Consider the following 21,236-nt stretch of genomic DNA (forward strand, 5'->3'; position numbering starts at 1 on the left):
TTTGATTAAATGGGAACATATACTAACAAAGGTTGCAACCCTGACTATACTTCTGGCAGTGCTAATGGTGCCTGGAATAACAGGAACTTGATAAATGGTCATCTGATGAAAGGAAGCAGCAATGGGTAGATACTCCACAACCAGGAAGGAAAGTCTAATATAAGTGAGAATGTCATGTTTTAATATAGCCTAGATTTTTTTTTCAAAATGAAAATAAGATTGTAAACTGCTATATGACTCTTGCGAAACTGGACAATTCAAAAACAGTCAATACTAAGATATGACTGTAAAAACTGAGCATAAACTATAACAAACCTGTCAAATGAACGGGCAAATGATGACGATTTATTTATGTGGAGATCCCTTGTTAGATGCCAAAGAACAGCGAACTTCGCGTGTGCTTCCATCCTTAGTTTCTGAGGAGAATATGGTAGAATGAATTATTGTTTCTTGAAGACATTGATTTTAATAAAAATATTTAGCTTAGTATTATGTTTAATGTTAACCTAGTCATAAGTACAATGCAGTAAGCTTTTGTTTTATTTGTAAATGGAAATAGAAATAGAAAATAAAACAAAATGTCATCTTACTTTGCCTCATAATTATTATTCAGACTTTAGGTTATCAGTCATGCATTACTGTATAAAAGTGGAAGGAAAAGCTAAAAAAAATAATGAATATGCTGGGATAACCTAAATCTAGGAAATGGTTTCCTTTCTCACTTTATTTGAAGGTCACCGAAACACACAGAGGGAGACAGACAGGAAAGTTCCATCTGCTGGTCCACTCCCAAAATGCCAATAATGGTTGGGGCTTTGCAAGACTCAAGGCAGGAGGACTAGAATCCAATCAGATCTCCCATGTAAGGGGGGAGGACCCAGCAACCTGAACAATAACCAGTTAGATCCCACAATCCACATTAACAGAAGCTGGAATCAGAAGTGGGTTGGAATTGAAACCCAGGTACTCTAGTATGGAATGATGACAAACCAAGCTGTGCCACAAGTCCAACCCTACCCTTAAACATTTATTTTCAAAATTGCACTATTTACTCTCAGTAACTGCCCATTAATGTAAAATGTATTCTTAATTATACAGAAAGCTTATTTAGTTGGCTCAAAATTTAAACAAATTTCTACAGGAAAAAAAATATTAAGAGAATATTTGGGACTGCTAAAATAATGGATATAATAATATAAAAAGCAGTGACTTAGAAAGACAAATGTGGATCCAGCATGATAGCATAGTGGTTACAGTCCTCGCCTTGCACGTGCCAGGATCTCATATGGGCGCCGGTTCTAATCACGGCAGCCCCGCTTCACATTCAGCTCCCTGCTTGTGGCCTGGGAAAGCAATTGAGGACAGCTCAGAGCCTTGAGACACTGCACCCGCGTGGGAGACCAGAAGAGCTCCTGGCTTCAGACTGGCCTAGCTCCAGCCATTACGGCCGCTTGGGGAGTGAACCATCTGATGGAAGATCTTCCTCTCTGTCTCTCCTCTCTGTATATCTGCCTTTCCAATAAAAAATAATAATAATAAATCTCTTAAAAAAAAAGACAGACAAATGTTTGGTAATAGATAATACTATATAACTTGGTAGAAATGATGACTTTATGAAAGTTGTTATAGTCTTCCTTTAGCATTTAGAATCTGAAGCAATAAACCTAAGAAATGACATTGCAACTGTCTACACTGCTTGTGATAGGAGAGAGGAGTATTTGATTTTTCTTTGGGCTTAATACATACTTTTTCTTATGAAGCCTGTGATTGTTCATCAACTACCATTTTTCTACATGTAAAAAATATGTGAATTTTTAAAGAATATATAACCTTACTGAGAATATAGATGCTCTTTAAAAACAAAGTTCTACATGTAAAAACAAACACATAATTTGTCCTGATTTATACTTCATGTAAAACACAAATTTTCAAATTGAAATACAAGACCTAATTTAAAAACTTTTTTCTGACCAATTTTAAATGAATGTAGTGAAGTAGAAATAGCATTTTAATATTTTTCTTTGAATACATTTATTTCTCTCATTTACTCCTTACCCCTTTGCCAAATGCTTCATTTACTCAACACAATACCTTTTGGAATATGACACATTTAAACTCACTAGTATTTTGACTTTTAAAAATATAATATACTTCTAAAATCTCTTAAATAAAATTCATGCATATTACAGAGCAGCAGCACAATGAATTTACCCTGAAGAGATCAGTGAAAATGACTTTTACAGTTTCTTCTCAAGTTACTCATAACTCACTTTTTTTCCCCTTAAGATTTCATTTTGGGCTCAGTGCAGTGACTCAGTTGCTAAATCTTCGTCTTGCAACCACAGGAATGCCATATGGTCTCTGGTTCATGTTCCGGCTGCTTCACTTCCCATCCAGCTCTCTGCTTGAGGCCTGGGAAAGCAGTAGAAGATGGCCCAAAGCCTTGGGACCTTGCACCCATGGGGGAGATATGGAAGATGCTCCTGGCTTCACATCTGCTCAGCTCCGGCCATGTGGCCACTTGGGGAGTGAACTAGCAAATGGAAGACATCTGTCTCTCCTTCTAACTCTGCCTTTCCTATAAAAAGTAAATCTTTAAGAAGAAAAAAAGATTTAACTTTTTAAAGAAAGGTAATTATAGAGAGAAGGAGAGACAGGGAGATCTTTTACCTGCTGGTTCACTCCCCAAATGGCCACACCAACCAGAGCTGAACCTCCTCAAAGTCAGGAGCCAGGAGCCACTTCCAGGTTTCCTACTTGGGTGCAGAGATCCAAGGAATTGAGCCATTCTCCACTGCTTTATCATGTCATAAGCAGGGAGTTGGTTCAGAGGTTGAGCACCCAGGACTTGAAACAGAGCCCATTTGTAGATGTTGGCATCAAAGGTGGAGGATCAGCCTACTACACCACAGTGTTAGTCTCATAACTCACCTATCTTAACTGATCTATGTATCACTTCAAATATATTGATTCAAAATTTTAAAGTATTTATAATGTAAATAATGACAAAATTTTGCATTCCATAGCTTATAAATATAACTTGCACATTATTCTACTTCAACTATATCAGTTCCATAATAGGCCACTAAGTCTTCCTCAAAGGGTCCAGGAACCCAGGCTAGCAACAGTGTTAATGATTATTGCCCATTTTGGTATGTGGAACCAAGAAACAAATTTGGCATTCGATTTTGGAATATATACTTTTTCACATTTCATCTATAAAAGGAACACATCTATTTAAAAGATATTAAGATCACTCTGAACAAGGCTCTATTATCTCTTATTCAGATGCTAGCTATAATAATTTCCTAGAGGATTTCCTTTATCTACATTTTGCCTTGAAAGGCCTGCATGTGTTGCACATTGTAAGAGGAAAAGGATTTACCTTATCTTTATGGGTTAACTGCTGACTTATAACATCTTCGCATATGCTAGAAGAAGGAACTAGGTTATGCAGTTGATAAAATAGTTCCACACTCTTCTGATGGTGCTGAGGTGTCCCATCTCCCAGCTGGTCCCACAGTATCAAAGCCACACGCTACAGAAAAAGAAGTAACAGTGCTTGCCACAAATGTACAAAGTTATTTAACAAATATTTTCTATTAGATCACACACTAAAACCTGGTCTCTTACTGCCAGACATCAAAAAAGATTAACACTTGTCATGGCAATGGGATGAGACTTAAAATGGCAACCTTACATGTGCCTCCTCTTGGTCACCTAGGCCTGTATTTCCTTTTATGAGAGCCCTTGAATGACACTTATCCTAAACATCAGACATGTAAGCATTCCATTTCACCAACTTAGAGAAGTATGCTACAAAACAATCATAATCAGATAAACATCCCATTCTGAATGCAGTTCGATATTTATTATTTTATATTAGAGAAATCAATTTACAATCCAAATATCCGAACTACTTAAGACTTTCATAAACTAGTTCATATGCGTTTTGGAGCTCCATGTGTTAACAGCACTTGATCTATGGCAATATTAATTAAAACGTAAGCAACTGCAGGATTCACAATCAAAATGGTGTAGAAACCAACTCACATCTAGCAGAGGACCATATCTGGAGGGGGCATAATGACTTGAAATCAGATTTAAAATCTCTTTTTCTGCTTTAAGAATCTGCCTGCTTCAGCTGTAAACAATCTAAATAACATCTGCTGTTCTTTCTTTGTGTAAGATACCATCTATAATGCTGTGACAGACATAAAAGACTATTTCTTTGGATGATTAATATTATGTATCACAGACAAGAAACAAAAAGAATCAGATACACTTTTCATGGGGGTCTTGAAGAGCTGAGATTTTACTTGATGTACAGCAAAAGTGTCACAACCGCTTAATCGGAAAGTTCTATACAGGTGAATGTTCCTCTTTTGTAGCTGAAATTTTCTCCAAAGCTTCAGTGCTGTATATTTTTCTTAATTTTCCATAACACCAAAAACTATAGGGATAATTTTCCATTATCCTCATCTTTATCCCTCCTCACAAAAATTTGGAGAAAAGATGGAGAAAGCAGCACATATCATTTACGGCATCGTTTCTATATGGTATAATAGTATAGGTGTTTAATTAAGCCTCGATGTCATCCTTAAAATCACTGTTAAGCAAACTAAGTCCAATACCATACAAGCAGTGATTATCTTAGTCACATATGTATTTCTTAGAATTTACCTTGAAAAATCCAGTCTTCTCAGCTATATACCTCAGATTGCCCTGAGTGAGGGGAGGTCTAATAACCACAGCTACTCTTCCCTGGTTTGGACTTAGGGGTTGTGCAGCCTCCACACTGTTGATGTTTTCCCCAGTGACCATGGCCACAGACTGAGTCAGTCCTACTAGGTCCATGACTAGTGAAATAGCAACACTCTGGACACTGAAATCACTTGCTTGGCTACAAGCATTCATCAGAGTCTGGAGCCACTGTGGAGGCTGCACATGCTCGCAGTCTGAAACAAAAGAGAAGCAATCAGAATTCAGCACACTACATATTTCACACAGACTAATTTCAAACAGCACAATTTTATTTAATACCTTTTGGGGTTTGACCTATGCATCTGCTATAACACTTTTCTCTACAGATTACTTTTTAGTTTCTACATATATGCGACACAAAAACCACAAAATCAACATATTAATTTCCCTAAGACATTTCACTTTTAAAAAATGTATAAATTAGAATGGCACATAAACAATTAAATGGCTAAGAAAATAGCCACAGCTGTAACAGCTGAATGCTTGTTAACAATATAAACAACAGCAAGCTGCAGAGTACATGAAAGTTCAACAAAACAGAGATATTCTTACCGGTCTCTAACTTTTCAGAACATAGCTCTGATGTGTGGTTCCCCTCAGCAATGTAAACTGGGAAACTCGAGCACTCTAAGAACAGCTGACAGGCAGCAAGGAAGGCAGAGAGGTATTCTTTTGAAGTTCTTTGTTTACTTATGTTTCTCTCTTTTACATCTCCTTGTGAATCCCTGTCCCATCTTGAAGTCTCTGCTTGTTCTCGACTGAGATCCCCTTGATGCTCTGTAGCTAAAGGCTGAGAAAAAGAGTTACTCTGAATAATGTAGAGGTTGATAAGTCTGGTAAGAAACTGTTGGACATATTCCAAACAGCACTGCATTGCAGTCTTTTGAGCCGTCTTTCCACTTCGGGTTGCTGTACCCTCAGGGACCGTGGTAGGGGGATGGATGATGGTTTCTTCAGATCCCACAGTGGAAGCTGTTTCTGTCTCAGAGGATGTGCTACAAATTGGGATGGGAGCTGTCCCCTGTCCTTCACTCAATTCTCTGTCAATGTCATCAGTTCGTTCAGCTTGATATTGTATAAATTCAGTGAATCCACTTTCTGATGACCGACTACTTGGTGGATTTTCGCCATCTTCAAATACTTCAATAGGATTCTCAAGAGAAACAGAAGATACCTGGTAGAGATTTCAAAAGATTAAAAAAAAATCTTCAGGGTCCTTGTTATCAAGAAGTGACTATTTAACCTACTTTGTGAAATCACTTTCCTAACCACAAAAAAATGAGATGTGTAAGGGTAAAAAATAAAAATTTACAACTCAAAGAGAAAACCTAGCAAGTAATCTGTTCAAGAGCAGATGAATCGGAATTTCTGTTCAAATATGTGATGAACTAATTAAATATCTGCTATTAATTTTACATTTTTTCAATGAATAGTTACTCCATTCACGTGCCAGTGTATTTGGCAGTAAGAATAATAAAAACAGTTTATAATATAAGGTTATTTATAATGTAAACAAATGAACTAAGCCCTAATAGTATAACTGGAATGTACTAACCTCTCTCTGCCTGTAAGTAAAGGAAAAGTGCAATCATCAGTCACACTTCCTGGCTCATTAAATAAGCACAACTGTACATACCATGAATTTTTCTGGGTGACTGTGCGAGAGCATAATTTAAATCAGGGTAAGTTCATTAAAAGTAATCCAATCAACACGGAACTAAATTCTCTGATGTTCAAACTTGGGCCTCATTTCTCCCTTCAGTGAATGAAAGTCAGGAAGACAAAGGCTGACGGTCATTCTGGGTACCTCCACCTCTTCCTTTTTCCCAAATTCCCCACATTCGGTATAACAGTTAAGGGTGTTGAGACCTCACCTCAGTAAGCTAAAGAGCTCTGCCACTTAATGTCTGTGTTATTTGGTAAAGTTACTTTACCTCTCTAAACGTCAACATCCTAAGGTGTACTTAGCACTGTCCACCGCCTCCATATTCAAGACACCAGGTGAGGCCTGAAATCTCAAGTACCACTGAATGTGAGGTACACTATTTCTTTTTTACATATCCATAAAAAGTTTAAATTATAAACTGGGTGCAATAAGAAATTAGCAATAATAATACACAACAATTTTAATAGTAGCCTTGAATAAAAGTTACATGAATATCTCTGTCTCTCGAAATATCTAGCTGTACTATACTTACACATTTTGTGATGACATAATACAAGGCCTGCATGATGGCATGAGATGAACAACACAGTACCGCTTTGTAATGTCAGAATATACACTACATTTTGAAAACAGTATAAAAATAATGCAAACTAATCTAATATTTTTTGACACTGATTTTATAAAGATTACATATATAAATGGAAGTATGTTGGCTGTATCAGGCTAAATAAGAATTAATTTCAGCTGTTTCCTTTTTACTTACATGCTACCTGAAAATTTAAAATCACATCACTCACATTTATACTTCTATTGACACGTATTGATGTGACAGTACAGTCAAAAATTTAAATGATGGGACTGGCAGTGTGATACAACAGGTTAAGCGTCTGGCTGTGATGCAAGTATCCTATATGAGCACTGGCTTGAGTTGCTGCTCCACATCTCCTCCAGCATACTGTTAACGCTCCTGGGAAAGCAGCAGAAGATGGTCTGTATCTTTTGATCCCTGCATCCATGTGAGAGAGTCAGATGGAATTCCAGGATTGTGCCTTAAGCCTGGCTCAACCGTGACCCTTGTGGGCAACTGAAGAGGGAACCAGCAGAAGGAAGACACCTCTGATTCTTCCTTTTTGTCATTTTGCCTCTCAAACAGTTAAAAAAAGAAAAAACTTAAAAACTTTTGCTTATAAAAATTTTTATAAGCCTACATCATGCTCTAATGCCACAGCATTTAAATATGAGTTGCTAATATTCAATGCTCAATATGAGTTGTTTTATACAGAAATTATTCTGCTTTCATGTAACTGGCCAAATTTCAAAAATAACTAAAATTACCTTCTTATCTTCCCATTCTTTAATTGTGTTGTTCTGTCCACTTGGAAACTGGACCACACCTCCAGTGTCAGCAGATAACAGTGGGGGTTGAACCTTACTAAGTATCTTTGAGCACAACCTGAGGGAATCTGTGAGCTCAGATAGACGTAAAGTCTGCAGATGGCTTGTCAGAGCAGAAATCATCCTGAGCAGCAACTGTGGCAAGTGTTCTGTCTGGATTTCAATATAGGTCTCCTGAAAACAAAAGCAAAATGAAAACAATTTACACAATGCATTTCCCCAAAAGTCACAGGGTTTCATTTGTTTTCAGTCTATATAAATCAGTAATTTTATCCATCTGCAATGTTTTATAGGTGTCATGCTTTTAATTAAAATTGATAACATAAAATTTCTATTCCCAAATACTCAGTTTAATTACTTCAAAAGCATACATTATAAAACAACCCCAATTTTATCTGCTATATTACTAAAATTACAACAAAATTGAAAAGAGTAAGTTAAAACAAAACAGGCTGAATGTCATACCTGACACAGCACCCTCATACTTCTAGTAGGCTTCAAAAGGAGAAAGCAAAGGATTGAGGAGAGAAAACATAAGGGGAAAAGATTTCCAAAAGTCTTCATTTAATAAGAAAGAATCATTAAAGAATTTAAATGCAACATTAGACCATTATATACTATACATAATTAAGGTTTTTCTTACATACAATTCTAAGATATATTTCATGTTATATTTATAAATTTATATATATACTAAAGGACAAAATATTTGCGACATTTTATGAAGCTATATGGAAGCTAAAATCAATTTAATTTTTAAGAAAAAAACTATTTGAAGTTAAGATTTGTCTCCAATATCAAACATCTGAACCATGTTATCAGATTTATTTCATTTTTTTTAACCAAAGTAGTCTTACCAAAGAAACTATATCCAACAAAAAATCCACCAATAAGCAGAAATTGGTCAGCTGCAACTCAGATGACTCACTACTATCTCCAGGCCCCGTCTGAAGTCTGGCATGCAGTGTCCTCCTGCAAGGACAAAGTCAGTTATCAAGTATGCTATCAAGCATAACATCACTATCTAATTAACTAGATTACACACAATGACATTCTTACAGTGACAAACTTTCTTTCCTCAGGATACTATTACATCACTGTGAGAAATTCTCAAAGCAAGAATTCTAGACACATAGTCTCTCCCTGTAACTCTTACTTTGTACCTCCAGGTGTTTTAGCCAAGTCTTTTTTTTTTTTTTTTTTTTTTAAGATTTATTTCCTATTCTTCCATGATGCTCATTCTCTGAGTTTTAACTGCAGTCCTTTTGTTTGTCTTCCTGGACTACAGACCTCCCCCCACCATCATTTTCTTACAGTCAGAATCTACCTTTCTTTCAAGGTCTGGGATTGAATGTTAACTCCTGAATCAGCCTGTTCTGATACAAATAGCAGAAATCATTCTTCCAACAAACCACTCAGATTAAGCCATACTATGTATATACTATGTATATTCACAGTATATAAGACTATACGATATCCTACACTGAAGACAAAGTAAAATACGATACCTTCCATGGCTAGCAGAAAATATAAACATATAAACAGTAAAAGGCAACCAGAATCAGTGCAAGTGTTAATCCTAATGGGAATCAGAGTTAAGGAAGGCTCCCTCAACACAGTGTCTTACCAGAAGGACAAAGAATATCATAGGAGCAGAACAAGTGAAGCCTGAACACAGTGGAAGTTACTGGGTATTCAGAGAATAACCCAGTATGGCTAAAGCAACACGGACATGTGTATTTGTGAACGTAGAAGTAAACAAAGAAAGGTTGTTTGTGGACATCCACAGGATAGGACTAGGCAGTGAAAAAACACGCATAACTCCTCTGCATTTGAACATTTCAGTGTACTAATGTATTTGCAATCGTAAATTCAATACCAAGAACATAAGGTATATTCCTTATTTGTTTCCACTATAAGGTCTTAGAAAATAAACTGTGTATTGATACAGCATATTCATCTGAGTGCTCAATATCAGGTAAATTAATAAGTGAACAACCTCCTAAATCAATAAAGGAACGAGATAAAGCAGCAATGCTTTTGCAAAATCCCTAAACCACATGTTGTACAAGCTTGCTTTCTGACTACATGCTCCCGAGCTTTGAGAGATAAATGTGGCTCTGATAGGTTTGGTCTAGAGTACAGAAATTCCATTATTCACTAGTATCCTTAGGTTTTCAGACCCATCAGTTTGGTTTTTATCACTCGTCAGTAACAATACCCATGGAAACATGACCTTAAAAACGTAAGTGACCACGGAGAGTTTCATTAACCGAAGTGAAAATATTTTTGGGCATTGATGCAGACTCAACGAGCACAAAGTAGCTATCTTCTCTACAATACAGAAAAGACTGAATTACTACAGAAGGGAGGTGAGAAATTTTTCACCCAGGCAAGTGAATGAAAAATCTCTCAATTACTTTGCAAATTTAAGATTTTATGATTAATAACTTCATATACTTAACTCTCAAAGTACAATGAGATTACAGTGAGCAAATAATTCTCAGGAGGCGACATTCTTTTCAGTAACCAATTTTTAAAAAGCAAAGTTAAGCTTTGAATATGATTACAATAAAATGAGTTGAACAATTTGACATACCTACAGCATTCTTCAAACCATCGTGCAACATAATCCCACATATAATAAGGCTCAAAGGAATTAAAGAGAAGGTTGGCAGTTTTAATCAGCTCTGCTGTTTTCTTATTTTCCCTTAGTTTACTAAAAAAACAAAGAAAACAAAACTGAAAAACAGTAACACTTTACAATTTAAACTTGAATGCAGTTTTAGGGCAGTTCATATTCTTAGGGAGAAAATGTACTAGCAAGAAGAGTGCAATATTCTTTTATCTACCGTCAGTTCCTATTTCCTTATGTGTATTTGTTTCAAACAATTTTTTACAATTACAATGTATAATAAAGTTCAGAAAGTAACTTTAGATAACTTCTGTACAATAAAAAAATGCAAGGAAATTTAAGAGGGCCTTTAACGATTGGACATTACTTAGCAACGATGTCTTTATTATCTCAGAATATATAAACTGAATGATCGGTTTTGGCAGTTTTACTTTTCAAGAATTGTCTGTATATCTGTAATTCATCCAAGCTTATTTTTATCAATCTTGATCAAATCACTATGCTTAAGCTTGGAAAACAAGACTATTTATAATAGCCATTATAATTGCAATTTGTCAAAGAAAAACATTTTTCCAAAAGACTAACCTTTACCCTATTAATCACTTTTTTACCCTATAATCCTTACTAACAATTACTTTCATATAATGATGCATTATCAATACAAATAGTATGTTATGGGAGTAAATACTAGATGCTCTATGGGGAAACAAAATTTTACAGCAGAGTAAGGAATAAAATACAAAGTCAGGCAACATTAACTTTCCCAACCAAAGAGCACATGGGATAGTTGTTTAAACTATCTTAATATTTGGCTATAATAAACTTCAAAATGCTCAGTAAAGGGCCCCGGCATAGTGGCCTAGTGGTTAAAGTCTTCACCTTGAACACACCAGGATCCCATATGGGCACCAGTTCTATTTCCGGCAGCTCCGTTTCCCACCCAGCTCCCTGCTTGTGGCCTGGGAAAGCAGTCGAGGACGGCCCAAGGCTTTGGGACCCTGCACCTGCATGGGAGACCCGGAAGAGGCTTTGGAATCCTGGCTTCAGATCGGCGCAGCACCAGCCATTGAGGTCACTTGGGGAGTGAACCATCGGACGCAAGATCTTCCTCTCTGTCTCTCCTCCTCTCTGTATATATCTGACTTTGCAATAAAAAATAAATAAATCTTTTTTTAAAAAAGCTCAGGAAAAATGGAATGTTTTTGCTGAAAAATATTTTGAAATATACACATAGTAAACAATACACAACTTCCACAAACATTCTTAAGACCCCCTTACATTAAAAAACTATGTTTCAGGGGTGGGCACTTGGCACAGAAGTTAAGATGCTTCTGGGATGCATTCCACATCAGAGAGCCTGTATTCAAGTTCTGGCTCTACTGCCAAACCATATTTCTGATAATGTGGACCTGGGAGGCAGCAGGTAATGGTTTAAGTACTTGAGTTCCTACTATTTACGTGGAAGATCTAGCATGCATTTTTGACTCCTGAGTTTAGCATGGCCAATATGGCTACCATAGACATTTGCAGAGTAAGACATTTCAATCTTAATTTCAATCTCTCTTTTCTTTCGCTCTCAATGACTCATGAGCTAATCCTTCCCCGGAAAGCTAAGGATCCCATATAGGCACCAGTATGTGTCACAGCTGCTCCACTTCCCATCCAGCTCCCTGCTTGTCGCCTGGGAAACCAGTACAGGATGGTTCACATCCTTGGGACCCTGCACTCAATGGGAGATCCGGAAGAAGCTCCTAGCTCTGGGATGGGCTCAGCTCTGGCCATTGCAGCTATTTGGGGAGCCAAGCAGTGGATGGAGGATCCTTGTTTCTCCTTCTCTCTGTAAATCTGCCTTTTCAATAATTTTTTTTAAAACAAATTTCCTCTCTCAATTTAAAGACTATTTAGAAAAATAAAACAAATCTTCAAAGTTTCACTAATAAATTCTAAATTAGCTAAAAAGATATATATAGTCTTGGAACCTGTGTCATTTTATGATCACAGGGTTAACTGGAAAATAGGAAATTTCCTGATAGTAGAGAAAGAAACGGACTTGCTAGTCAGTATCTAGTACTTACTTAAACAGGACATGTTAATGTTACATGACTTAACCCAGGGATCCAAATACATCTGATAAAAATACAGAAATTCCCTGAATCCTGTAACTTTATATTAATAGCTACAAATAAGTTTTCTAAATTGGTAGTATTAATAGCAAACATTAGAATAAAAGATGGACTCCCAATGAAAGTGTTAAATATATCCTGACAATACGATACTGAACTTTCTACTACTGTCTATACCTGCAATGTCATGATACACTTAAAAAGAATGATGGACTTGTGACTATTGAGGAAGGACTGTACTACTGTCATAAAGAGAACCGTTGGAGGGAGAGGAATGGGAACAATAGAAGGGAAAATCTCCAAGCCCAAGAAATGGTATCATGAGAAATAAATTTTTTTTAAATTTTAACAATACCTGATTGAGAGCTAAAATACCTGATTGAGAGGTCAGAATTGTGTTGTACCAGGTTAACCTATGGTCTGCCTTGCCAGCATCCTATACAGGTGTTGATTAGAGTTCCAACTGTTCTGCTTTCAGTCCAGCTACTTAATAGTATGTCTGGGAAGGCAGCAGTGGAAGATGGCCCAAGTTCTTGGAACCCTGAATCCACATGGCAGACCTGGTTTTGGCTTAGAGTATCCCTGACTGTTGCAGCCATCTGGGAAGTGAACAAACAGAGAAGTTCACTGTCTCTCCCCCAATCACTTTCTCTCTTTACATCTAGCTTTCAAGTAAATAACATGCCTGTTTGATCAGCAGTTAACTACAATACTTCATATGACCAAGATACAGTGTTATTTTAAATTAATCTTACTAATTAGAACACAATTTAAGAATTGCAATTATTACTAACACTTGTTACATTTAGTGAAGACACACAATAGTGTTGACTTTATGAATATTCATAAAAGAGAACATCTTTATGTCATGCTTAATTTTTGGCAATCCACCTGCTTAACTGAGCATGGTCCTTGCTGAAAGGTGGTTCCATCTGAAGACCCAGTTCTGCTTTGCATTGAGAATATAATGTTCTAAACACTTCAATCAGGACATCTTCCAGAATTACAGGCCCTGAAATTAACATACAAATTAAAGAGAACAATAATCACTAGCAATTCATTGCTATCTGGAAACTGGCCTAATTAAAGGATGCCTTGAAATGAGTATTTTTTTAAAAAAAAAATAATCCTTTTTCAGAAGCTAAACTAAGTTTCATATTGAAAAACTAAATGTGAATAACTGAAAAAAAATCTTTATTTAATATGTAAGTTAATATAATAGAACACCCAGAATCAGGGAAAGGGTTTGATCAATTAACAACCGTGATCTCAGCAAGTCATTGAGGCTTCAGTTTCCTCACCCAGAATGAGGACAATGATACAAAGCCTAAGTGCTAACCTAGGGTTAAGACAAACATCTAACCAGATAGCACAGCTCCTAGAACATAATGAATATTCCATTCTAATTGCACTAGTACTATTGTTAAATACTGAACACATAAGGCTATATTTTATTGCAGTAACAGATACGAATGTTCTTAAAATTTCTTGCTCATCATTTAATATAATAGTTGAGAAAATTCCCAAAGCAAATACAATTATTTTCACATATTAAGAATTTCATTTTTGGGCCCGGCACAGTGGCCTAGCAGCTAAAGTCCTCGCCTTGAATGCACCGGGATCCCATATGGGCGCTGGTTCTAGTCCCAGATGCTCCACTTCCCATCCAGCTCCCTGCTTGTGGCCTGGGAAAGCAGTCGAGGACAGACCAAAGCCTTGGGACCCTGCACCTGCGTGGGAGACCTGGAAGAAGTTCCTGGTTCCTGGCTTCGGATCGGCATAGAACCAGCTGTTGCGGCTCACTTGGGGAGTGAATCATCGGACGGAAGATCCTCCTCTCTGTCTCTCCTTGTCTCTGTATATCTGGCTTTGTAATAAAAAAAAATAAATCTTTAAAAAAAAATTTCATTTTTAAGAACTTTAGCATATTTGATGAAACATCTCTATGTATTTTTTCCATTTCATTTTTTGCTTCTATTTACGTCTTAACTTCTATCTCATTCACCATGATTAATCTCCCAACATATCTAATAAACAAACAATGAAGACAGGGAAAACACAAAAAGAAATAAACACAGAGGGGTTTCGGAATGGAACCCAAACACACTTTTTGCTCAAGACCTTGAATTCTGTGAACTATAAGGTAGTTGCAACAGATGGATCTATTTCAGTAATTTAATCACAATTTAAATGTAAATTTTATGAAAGACACTGCTTTGAGAATCTGTATTTAAAGGTCTCCAGATAGGGAGGTTGTAAAATTTTTATACCAAAGCAAATTTAACTTTTACTTCGACTTTCTACAACATTTCAAAGTATTCTTACACAGCATTTTCACAAATTTTTCTTATTTTTCTTATCAAACAGTACAAAATAAACATATGTGACCTCTTTCTTGGGACAGTATGTATTACCTAGCTCAGGTTTGTCCAGTAAACTGATCAAAATACGAAAAGGTTTTAGATCTTGCATGAGAGTGCTTTCTTCTCCAAATCCATTCACTTGTAAGATTCCAACCATTGCCTTTAAAACAGAGAAGTATACGAATAATCTAAGTAATCCAACTTTTTTTTTTTAATGAAACAGTACTTTCAAACCAAAGTATATGTAATGGACATTTGTATTTCCAATTGCCTTTCTGAAGCCCTTTCACTAAAGCTGCTCTTCTTCCTCTTCTAGAACAATAAAAAAGGTTTTGAACATATTCCTTTCCTGAAAGAAAACAGTATTTCAACTTTGTCTAGAGAAAAGGGGAAGAGTCATATAAACAAAATCTAGAAACATATTCACAAGATGATTAGTTTAAAAGACAAAATGTTTATATTTAAGGTCATGAATGCAAACTGCAGTTATTTTCTCATTATTGACAAAACTATTTCTATATGCTAATTTTAAAATATTCTAGACTTGTCATAATTTCAGATATATTGCTTAAATATAATTGTAGCAAAATATCACTAAATGTCGATGGATCATTTTTAACATTTCAATTACAGTAAGTAGTTAAATTACTATTGCAGCCTAAATTCCCCTAAGGTTTCATACAAAATAACACAGTCCTTAACCTTTTTTGGAAAAGTTTCACTGGCAGGTGAGAAGCTATTTTAATAATCTTATGAAAATGACAAAGAAAAAAAATCTCTGGCCTTATGCAGCAGTTTAGCCTGTGACTACTAATCCTTTTATTATACTTGTTTGCTTGTGATACACAATTATAAGCTGTGAAGTGCATCTGCACTATTTCAACTCAATTAGGTTCAATTAAATTCAATTAAGGCAGGACTCTGTCTTACACTTTTACAGAAGTTCTAGTGTTCAGTCATCAATAATGAAAGCTTTCATACCTGGACCAACAATTCTTTTGAAAAGGTAGTAAAATAGTAGGTGGCATGTTCTTCAGGATTACTGTGTCTTGTGCTTCTTGGTCCTATAATAGCACCGTTGTTATCAAAACCTCCATGGAAACAAATCATAAAAAGAATTAAAACTGAATTCTCAAAAGTGATGTTCTTTGAATACCAAAACTGCATTATCAAAATAGCACTAAACACTTACCAATTTACAGCCCAATCAATGTCAGCAAGAGAGATCATTTTAGATAGTTTAATAAAAGGAAACCAATTCAGCACATAAGTATCATAATATTCTTCCAGAACTGTTGTATTTTTCCCCCACTCTTGGGAACAACGGAATAATCGGAGAGTCAAAACATCATAGATACATTATATTTTGTCTTCTCCTAGGCAGGAAGGAGTTGTGAAGACAGGACAAATATTCACAGAAGTACAGAAGACAAAATTATATGGGGTGCTTTACTGCCTGTTGAGACAGATACATGTTTCGGACAGCAGTACTCATTCTAGTTTCCTACATGACTTCAGTATTTTAGAAGTTCGGTCATTATTTTACCCTTTTTTGTCTAACTTACAGTATATCAACCTCAATATAGGTGGAAAAAGTCTTCCCGAAGAGAAGATGATCTTATGGCTTTAACAGAATCTGAAGTTTCTTCATAAAATATACAATTATACTACTTTTATTTTTTTATTGTTGAGTCACACATTTTTTATTTAGGCCATGCACCCAACTTAGAAATAGATATGGCAATCTTCCTTCATTTCTTTCCAGTTATAACCATATGCATCAAATACCTACCAAGAAGCCATGCATAAAGTCTTCGATTCAAGGACATATCTCTCCTTAGTACCACATGAAGAGCTGCAGACAAGATCCTGATCATATCTGGTCGAGTGGCCTGAAAAAGTAAGGAGTTTGAATACACTTACTCATATACAAAAGTTCACTTTCTGTCCCCAGTAAAAAAATACGCCTTACAACATGTTCACAATAACAGAGTACTTTTCTGTATCATTATTTCATCTATCTATCTATCTATCTATCTATCTATCTATCTATCTATCTATCTATTTTACTTGCAAAGTCAGAGTGACAGAGAGGGATAGGCAGAGAAATCTTTCATTTGCTGGTTCACTCCCAAAAATGCCACCATGGCCAGAGCTGGGGTGCTCCACAGCTGGGAGCCAGAAGCTTCTTCTATTTCTCCCATGTGGCTGCAGGGTTCCAAGACCTTGGGTCATCTACTGCTATTTTCCCAGGACATGTGCTGGGATCTTGATGGGAAGTGCAGCAGCCAGGACATGAACTGATGCCCACAGGGGATGCTGGTGCTGGCAGGTGTAGAACTAGCCTGTTATGCTACTGTATCAGTCACTTCATTTGTTCTTTATAAAACATGAATTAATACATCTACTTCATACGTTAGTAAACAAGCAGAAAATTAGGTGGCATGATTGTCTAGCTGCCTATCTGCAATGATAACTAAATTAACTGCAATCACAGTTTCAATCACAAAATTTGAAGTAAAACTTTAACTGTAGTAAAATAGTACAAATTTAAGAAAATCGTATGCCATTAGCTTTTCTCAGGTGTAGTGCTGTCAACTAACCATACTCTTTAAAACATTATTAATTCTATGTCCTTCATTTAAAAGAATATTTGAAACATACAAAAATTTAATGAACTCTTTTACACAAAACGACCTTAACAAATGTTTCGTTTCAAATCTTTTTAAAATATTTGAGAGGCAGCCACACACAGCGACACATACAGAGACAAAGAGAGAAACAGACATACACAGAGCTCCTATGTCAGTTCACTCTGTAAGTCCCCGTAATGCCTGGAACTGAACCACTATAAAGCTAGGTACCAGCAGCTCATTCCAAGTCTCTCATTTGGATGTTAGTGACTCAACCACTTAACCCATCATCACCCATTGCCTAGCGGGCTTTTTATTAGCAAGAAACTAGAATTAAGAATGGAACCAAGATGCAAACTCAGATACCCTGATATGCGATGTAGGCATCTTAAGCATAGGCCAAATATCTCCAGAGTTTTTTCTCTCTGCTCTCCCATTAGCCTTAATTAAATGTCTAAGAAAGAATTCAAGGAGACTTTTCCTGTTTCAACTAAAATACATAATGTTTAAAAAAATAGGAAGGTAGGTAAAAGATGTTGTTAAGAGAATTATTAATCTCTTTAAAAGCGTGGAAACTGAGAATCAGAGGATAACTTGGCAAACGTCTATAAATAAAAAGCCTGAGCTTTACGGGGTCTAAAGGATTAGCAAAACTCAGATGTCTGGTTAGTAATCAAATAAAGAGCTGAGAGTTCCTTAATTACAGACAAGTAAGCATTTTAATATACTATACCATCCTGCATTTGAAGGACATTCACCTAGCTTATTTTAACAAAATGTGAAATTATAGACTTTTAGAACACGTATCAACAGCTGCATAATATGTGTCCTCCTTTAAACACAGGTGTCTTTTATTTATCTGTACAGTTTTGAAATGTGAACCCTGTATACAAAGGATTCTTTAAGATCTTTTTTTGTATTACCTTATTATTATTATTATTATTATTATTTTATGATACAGTTACATAGGCTCTGGGGCTTCCCTTGCCCCTCTACAAGTACCCTCCCCCTCACTACTGATTTCCTCTCTGGTATTACAATGGGTAGTCCTTCATGAACAGTCATTAGTCCATCACTCTACTGTCAGGATATAGTCAACAGTTTCACTGGCAGTCCATCTTCGGTCTGGATGCAGATAGGAACACCATACTATGTCTCCACATCTGGACTTGTCAGTCTCCACTATAATTTTTTAAAAATTAGCATTTTATGATATAATTCCATAGGCCCTGGGATTTCCTTTATCCCCTCCCCAAGTCTCACCCCGCCCCGCGTTCCCCTATATCATTACTATAGTATTGTTCTTCATACAGTCGTATGTCCATCATTGCAGGCATGGACAATGGCAGAGTCCAATGCCCATGAGTTGCAGCAAAAAAAGGGACATTTACAGCACTAGGTGCTTGCAAATAAGATGTCTCTCATGGGTGATCTATTAAAGAATCACAAGGACTTACTAAAAAAGACACCAATGAATAGGAAGTGCGGAAAATAAAATTCACAGCAAAAATTATTAGATTCAAAGTTTTTTTGGTTTCAAATCTTAAAGATTCTTTCAGGAGCAGAAGGTAAAAAAATAGCAATCCATATTCATAACATAAACTATGCACACTCATAATAACATGAAGACCAACCAAACGTCTGGCACCCATTTGGGAAACTGGGCTGGGCTGGAGTGTCAGGCTCCTGGCTGAAGCCTACTGTAGACATTATTGCTGCAGCCATTTGGGGATTGAAGCAGAGAGATTTCTTTCAAACTAAGTAAAACGTAAAATGATGGTTGTCTCAAGGAAAAGCATCTGTATAATTAATGGAGGTGTGAACTGAACTGTCAATTTTCACAGACTCCCAAAGAATCACTAACTCAAATTATAATTATTCAAATTTAGACACTTTCATTCTCTGTACATTTCTTAGGGAAACTTAATACAATTGTTCAGAAGAAAAAAATTTGAGATTCCAAAAGAAAATTAGATTTTTGAAAACCTACATTTGGTTGGAAATTGTATTATTTTGAACTGAATTTTCTCAAAAGTTTCTCAATACCTAAAAATATTTACTGATAGATCAGAGGTAAAAATAATAAGTAAGACTACTGGTACCATAGTAAGCAATATCTCATTATTTAGAAAATTTGCACAAGTTATTATCGTCTAAATAACCAAAAAGATATTAGAATCAAAAATTAGTAAAAGATTTATTCAAAGTACTCAGAATCGCAAGATGGCCGACATAGTAGGAAGACTGTGAGGGAGCTCACAGACAGAGAGGGCTAGAACGTGACAAAAGCATAAGTGGAGCAGCATAGAGCTACAGGGAGAAGAACGTGAAGTTCCCTGGACAGTGTGGAGCCAAAAAAATCCACACAACTTGGAAGAACAACCAGGGAAAAACAAAACAAAGGGCAGGGAAGACAGCTTTCCGCTCCTGACCTGCTGAGTCACCTCTGAGTGCAGCCGCTGAGAGCCACAGTCGACCCACAGACCTCAGGACCTGCAGACGCTGTGGCCGTGAGGACCAGCAGTGATCAGGACCTGCTGGCACCTGCCCACCCTAGTCGCCAGGACCCGCCAGGACCTGCACCCGCTGCAGACATCAGGACCTGAAGTCATCAGGACCCGCTGGCATCCGCCCACCCTAGTCACCAAGTCCCGCCAGGACCTGCACCCGCCTGCACCCGCCACAGTCTCCAGGTTCCATCGGGACCCGCCAGGACCTGCACCAGACGCAGTCACCAGGAGACGCACCCGCGGCGAGGGTTCCCACCAGAGGAAGAGGCAGACTGCAAGAACCTGAGGTTTGAGTGAGTTGGGTGGGGACAGTGGTGGGTTGGAGGCTCCGGGAGTTGGCCCCCCAGGGGCATGCACAGAGCCTGAACACCCTTGGTGCTCATCTCCCCGCCCTCCCCCCCCCAAGACTCCAGCGTCTAGGGACACAGGGCGAGTGCCTTGAAACTGCCAAAACTGTGTCTGGGAGGTGACGCACAGCGGTCCTGTGCGCTGAGGAGAAAGGCAAAAGGCACACTGAATACTCCCACGGGTCTTTGCGGTCTGGCACTCAGCTGGGCGGTGCTGTCCCACAGGAACCCAAGCACGCCTCTGGCCTGGGCAGTCCCGTGCTAGCGCTGGGGCGGTCGGTTCCCTGCAAGCGCTGGGGTGGGCGGGCCTGTGCAGGAGGCGCTTCCAGAGAGCACCTGGAACACCCCACGCCCTATAGTCCCGTGCTTGGGAGATGCACCAGGAGGGCACTGCGGAACCACGTGCAGGAGGCGTTCCCAGAGAGCACCTGGAACCTCCACGCCCTGCAGTCCATGGCACTGGGGACACACCGAGAAAGCACCTAGAATCCTCCGAGCCCTGTGATCCCACGCACAGGGGGCGCGCACAGAGAGTGCCTTCACTCCCCCACGCCCTGTGGTAGCATACCTGTAGGGGACAAGTTGAGAGTGCACTTTGAATCCGCTGGGCCCTGGAAGTGGCGCCCTGAGATCCAGTGTTCTGGAGACGCACCAAAAGTGCCTTGAAAATTCCCACACCCTGCTACTCCACGCCTGCAGACTCCGATCTCTACGGGATAGTGCTTGGAGACCCCTCAGCACACTGGTGCCTAGGTCTCTCAAAAAAGAAACACTAACACAATGGGAAGAAATACCAGAAA

At 37.7% G+C, this 21,236-nt stretch overlaps 1 protein-coding gene across 4 annotated transcripts in view; it reads right to left on the minus strand.

Moving 5' to 3' along the window:
- The window catches only part of DOP1A (DOP1 leucine zipper like protein A), a 103,746-nt gene that overhangs the window by 34,820 nt on the left and 47,690 nt on the right, over positions 1 to 21,236 (minus strand). Inside the window, exons 7-17 of one of the 4 annotated variants that reach the window (XM_058661061.1) lie at positions 16,739 to 16,838; positions 15,928 to 16,037; positions 14,998 to 15,106; positions 13,475 to 13,595; positions 10,425 to 10,544; positions 8,683 to 8,797; positions 7,766 to 7,999; positions 5,317 to 5,938; positions 4,684 to 4,958; positions 3,386 to 3,538; positions 316 to 416 (exon numbers count right to left, since the gene is read on the minus strand). In XM_058661061.1, coding sequence (XP_058517044.1) covers positions 316 to 416; positions 3,386 to 3,538; positions 4,684 to 4,958; positions 5,317 to 5,938; positions 7,766 to 7,999; positions 8,683 to 8,797; positions 10,425 to 10,544; positions 13,475 to 13,595; positions 14,998 to 15,106; positions 15,928 to 16,037; positions 16,739 to 16,838 — 2,060 coding nt within the window. Of the gene's footprint in view, positions 1 to 315; positions 417 to 3,385; positions 3,539 to 4,683; positions 4,959 to 5,316; positions 5,939 to 7,765; positions 8,000 to 8,682; positions 8,798 to 10,424; positions 10,545 to 13,474; positions 13,596 to 14,997; positions 15,107 to 15,927; positions 16,038 to 16,138; positions 16,633 to 16,738; positions 16,839 to 21,236 lie in introns of those variants that run through there. The other 3 variants (XM_058661063.1, XM_058661068.1, XM_058661074.1) reach the window with 3 other exon arrangements.

Source organism: Ochotona princeps, chromosome 1 (assembly GCF_030435755.1).
Source record: "Ochotona princeps isolate mOchPri1 chromosome 1, mOchPri1.hap1, whole genome shotgun sequence".
Lineage (NCBI taxonomy): Eukaryota > Metazoa > Chordata > Mammalia > Lagomorpha > Ochotonidae > Ochotona > Ochotona princeps.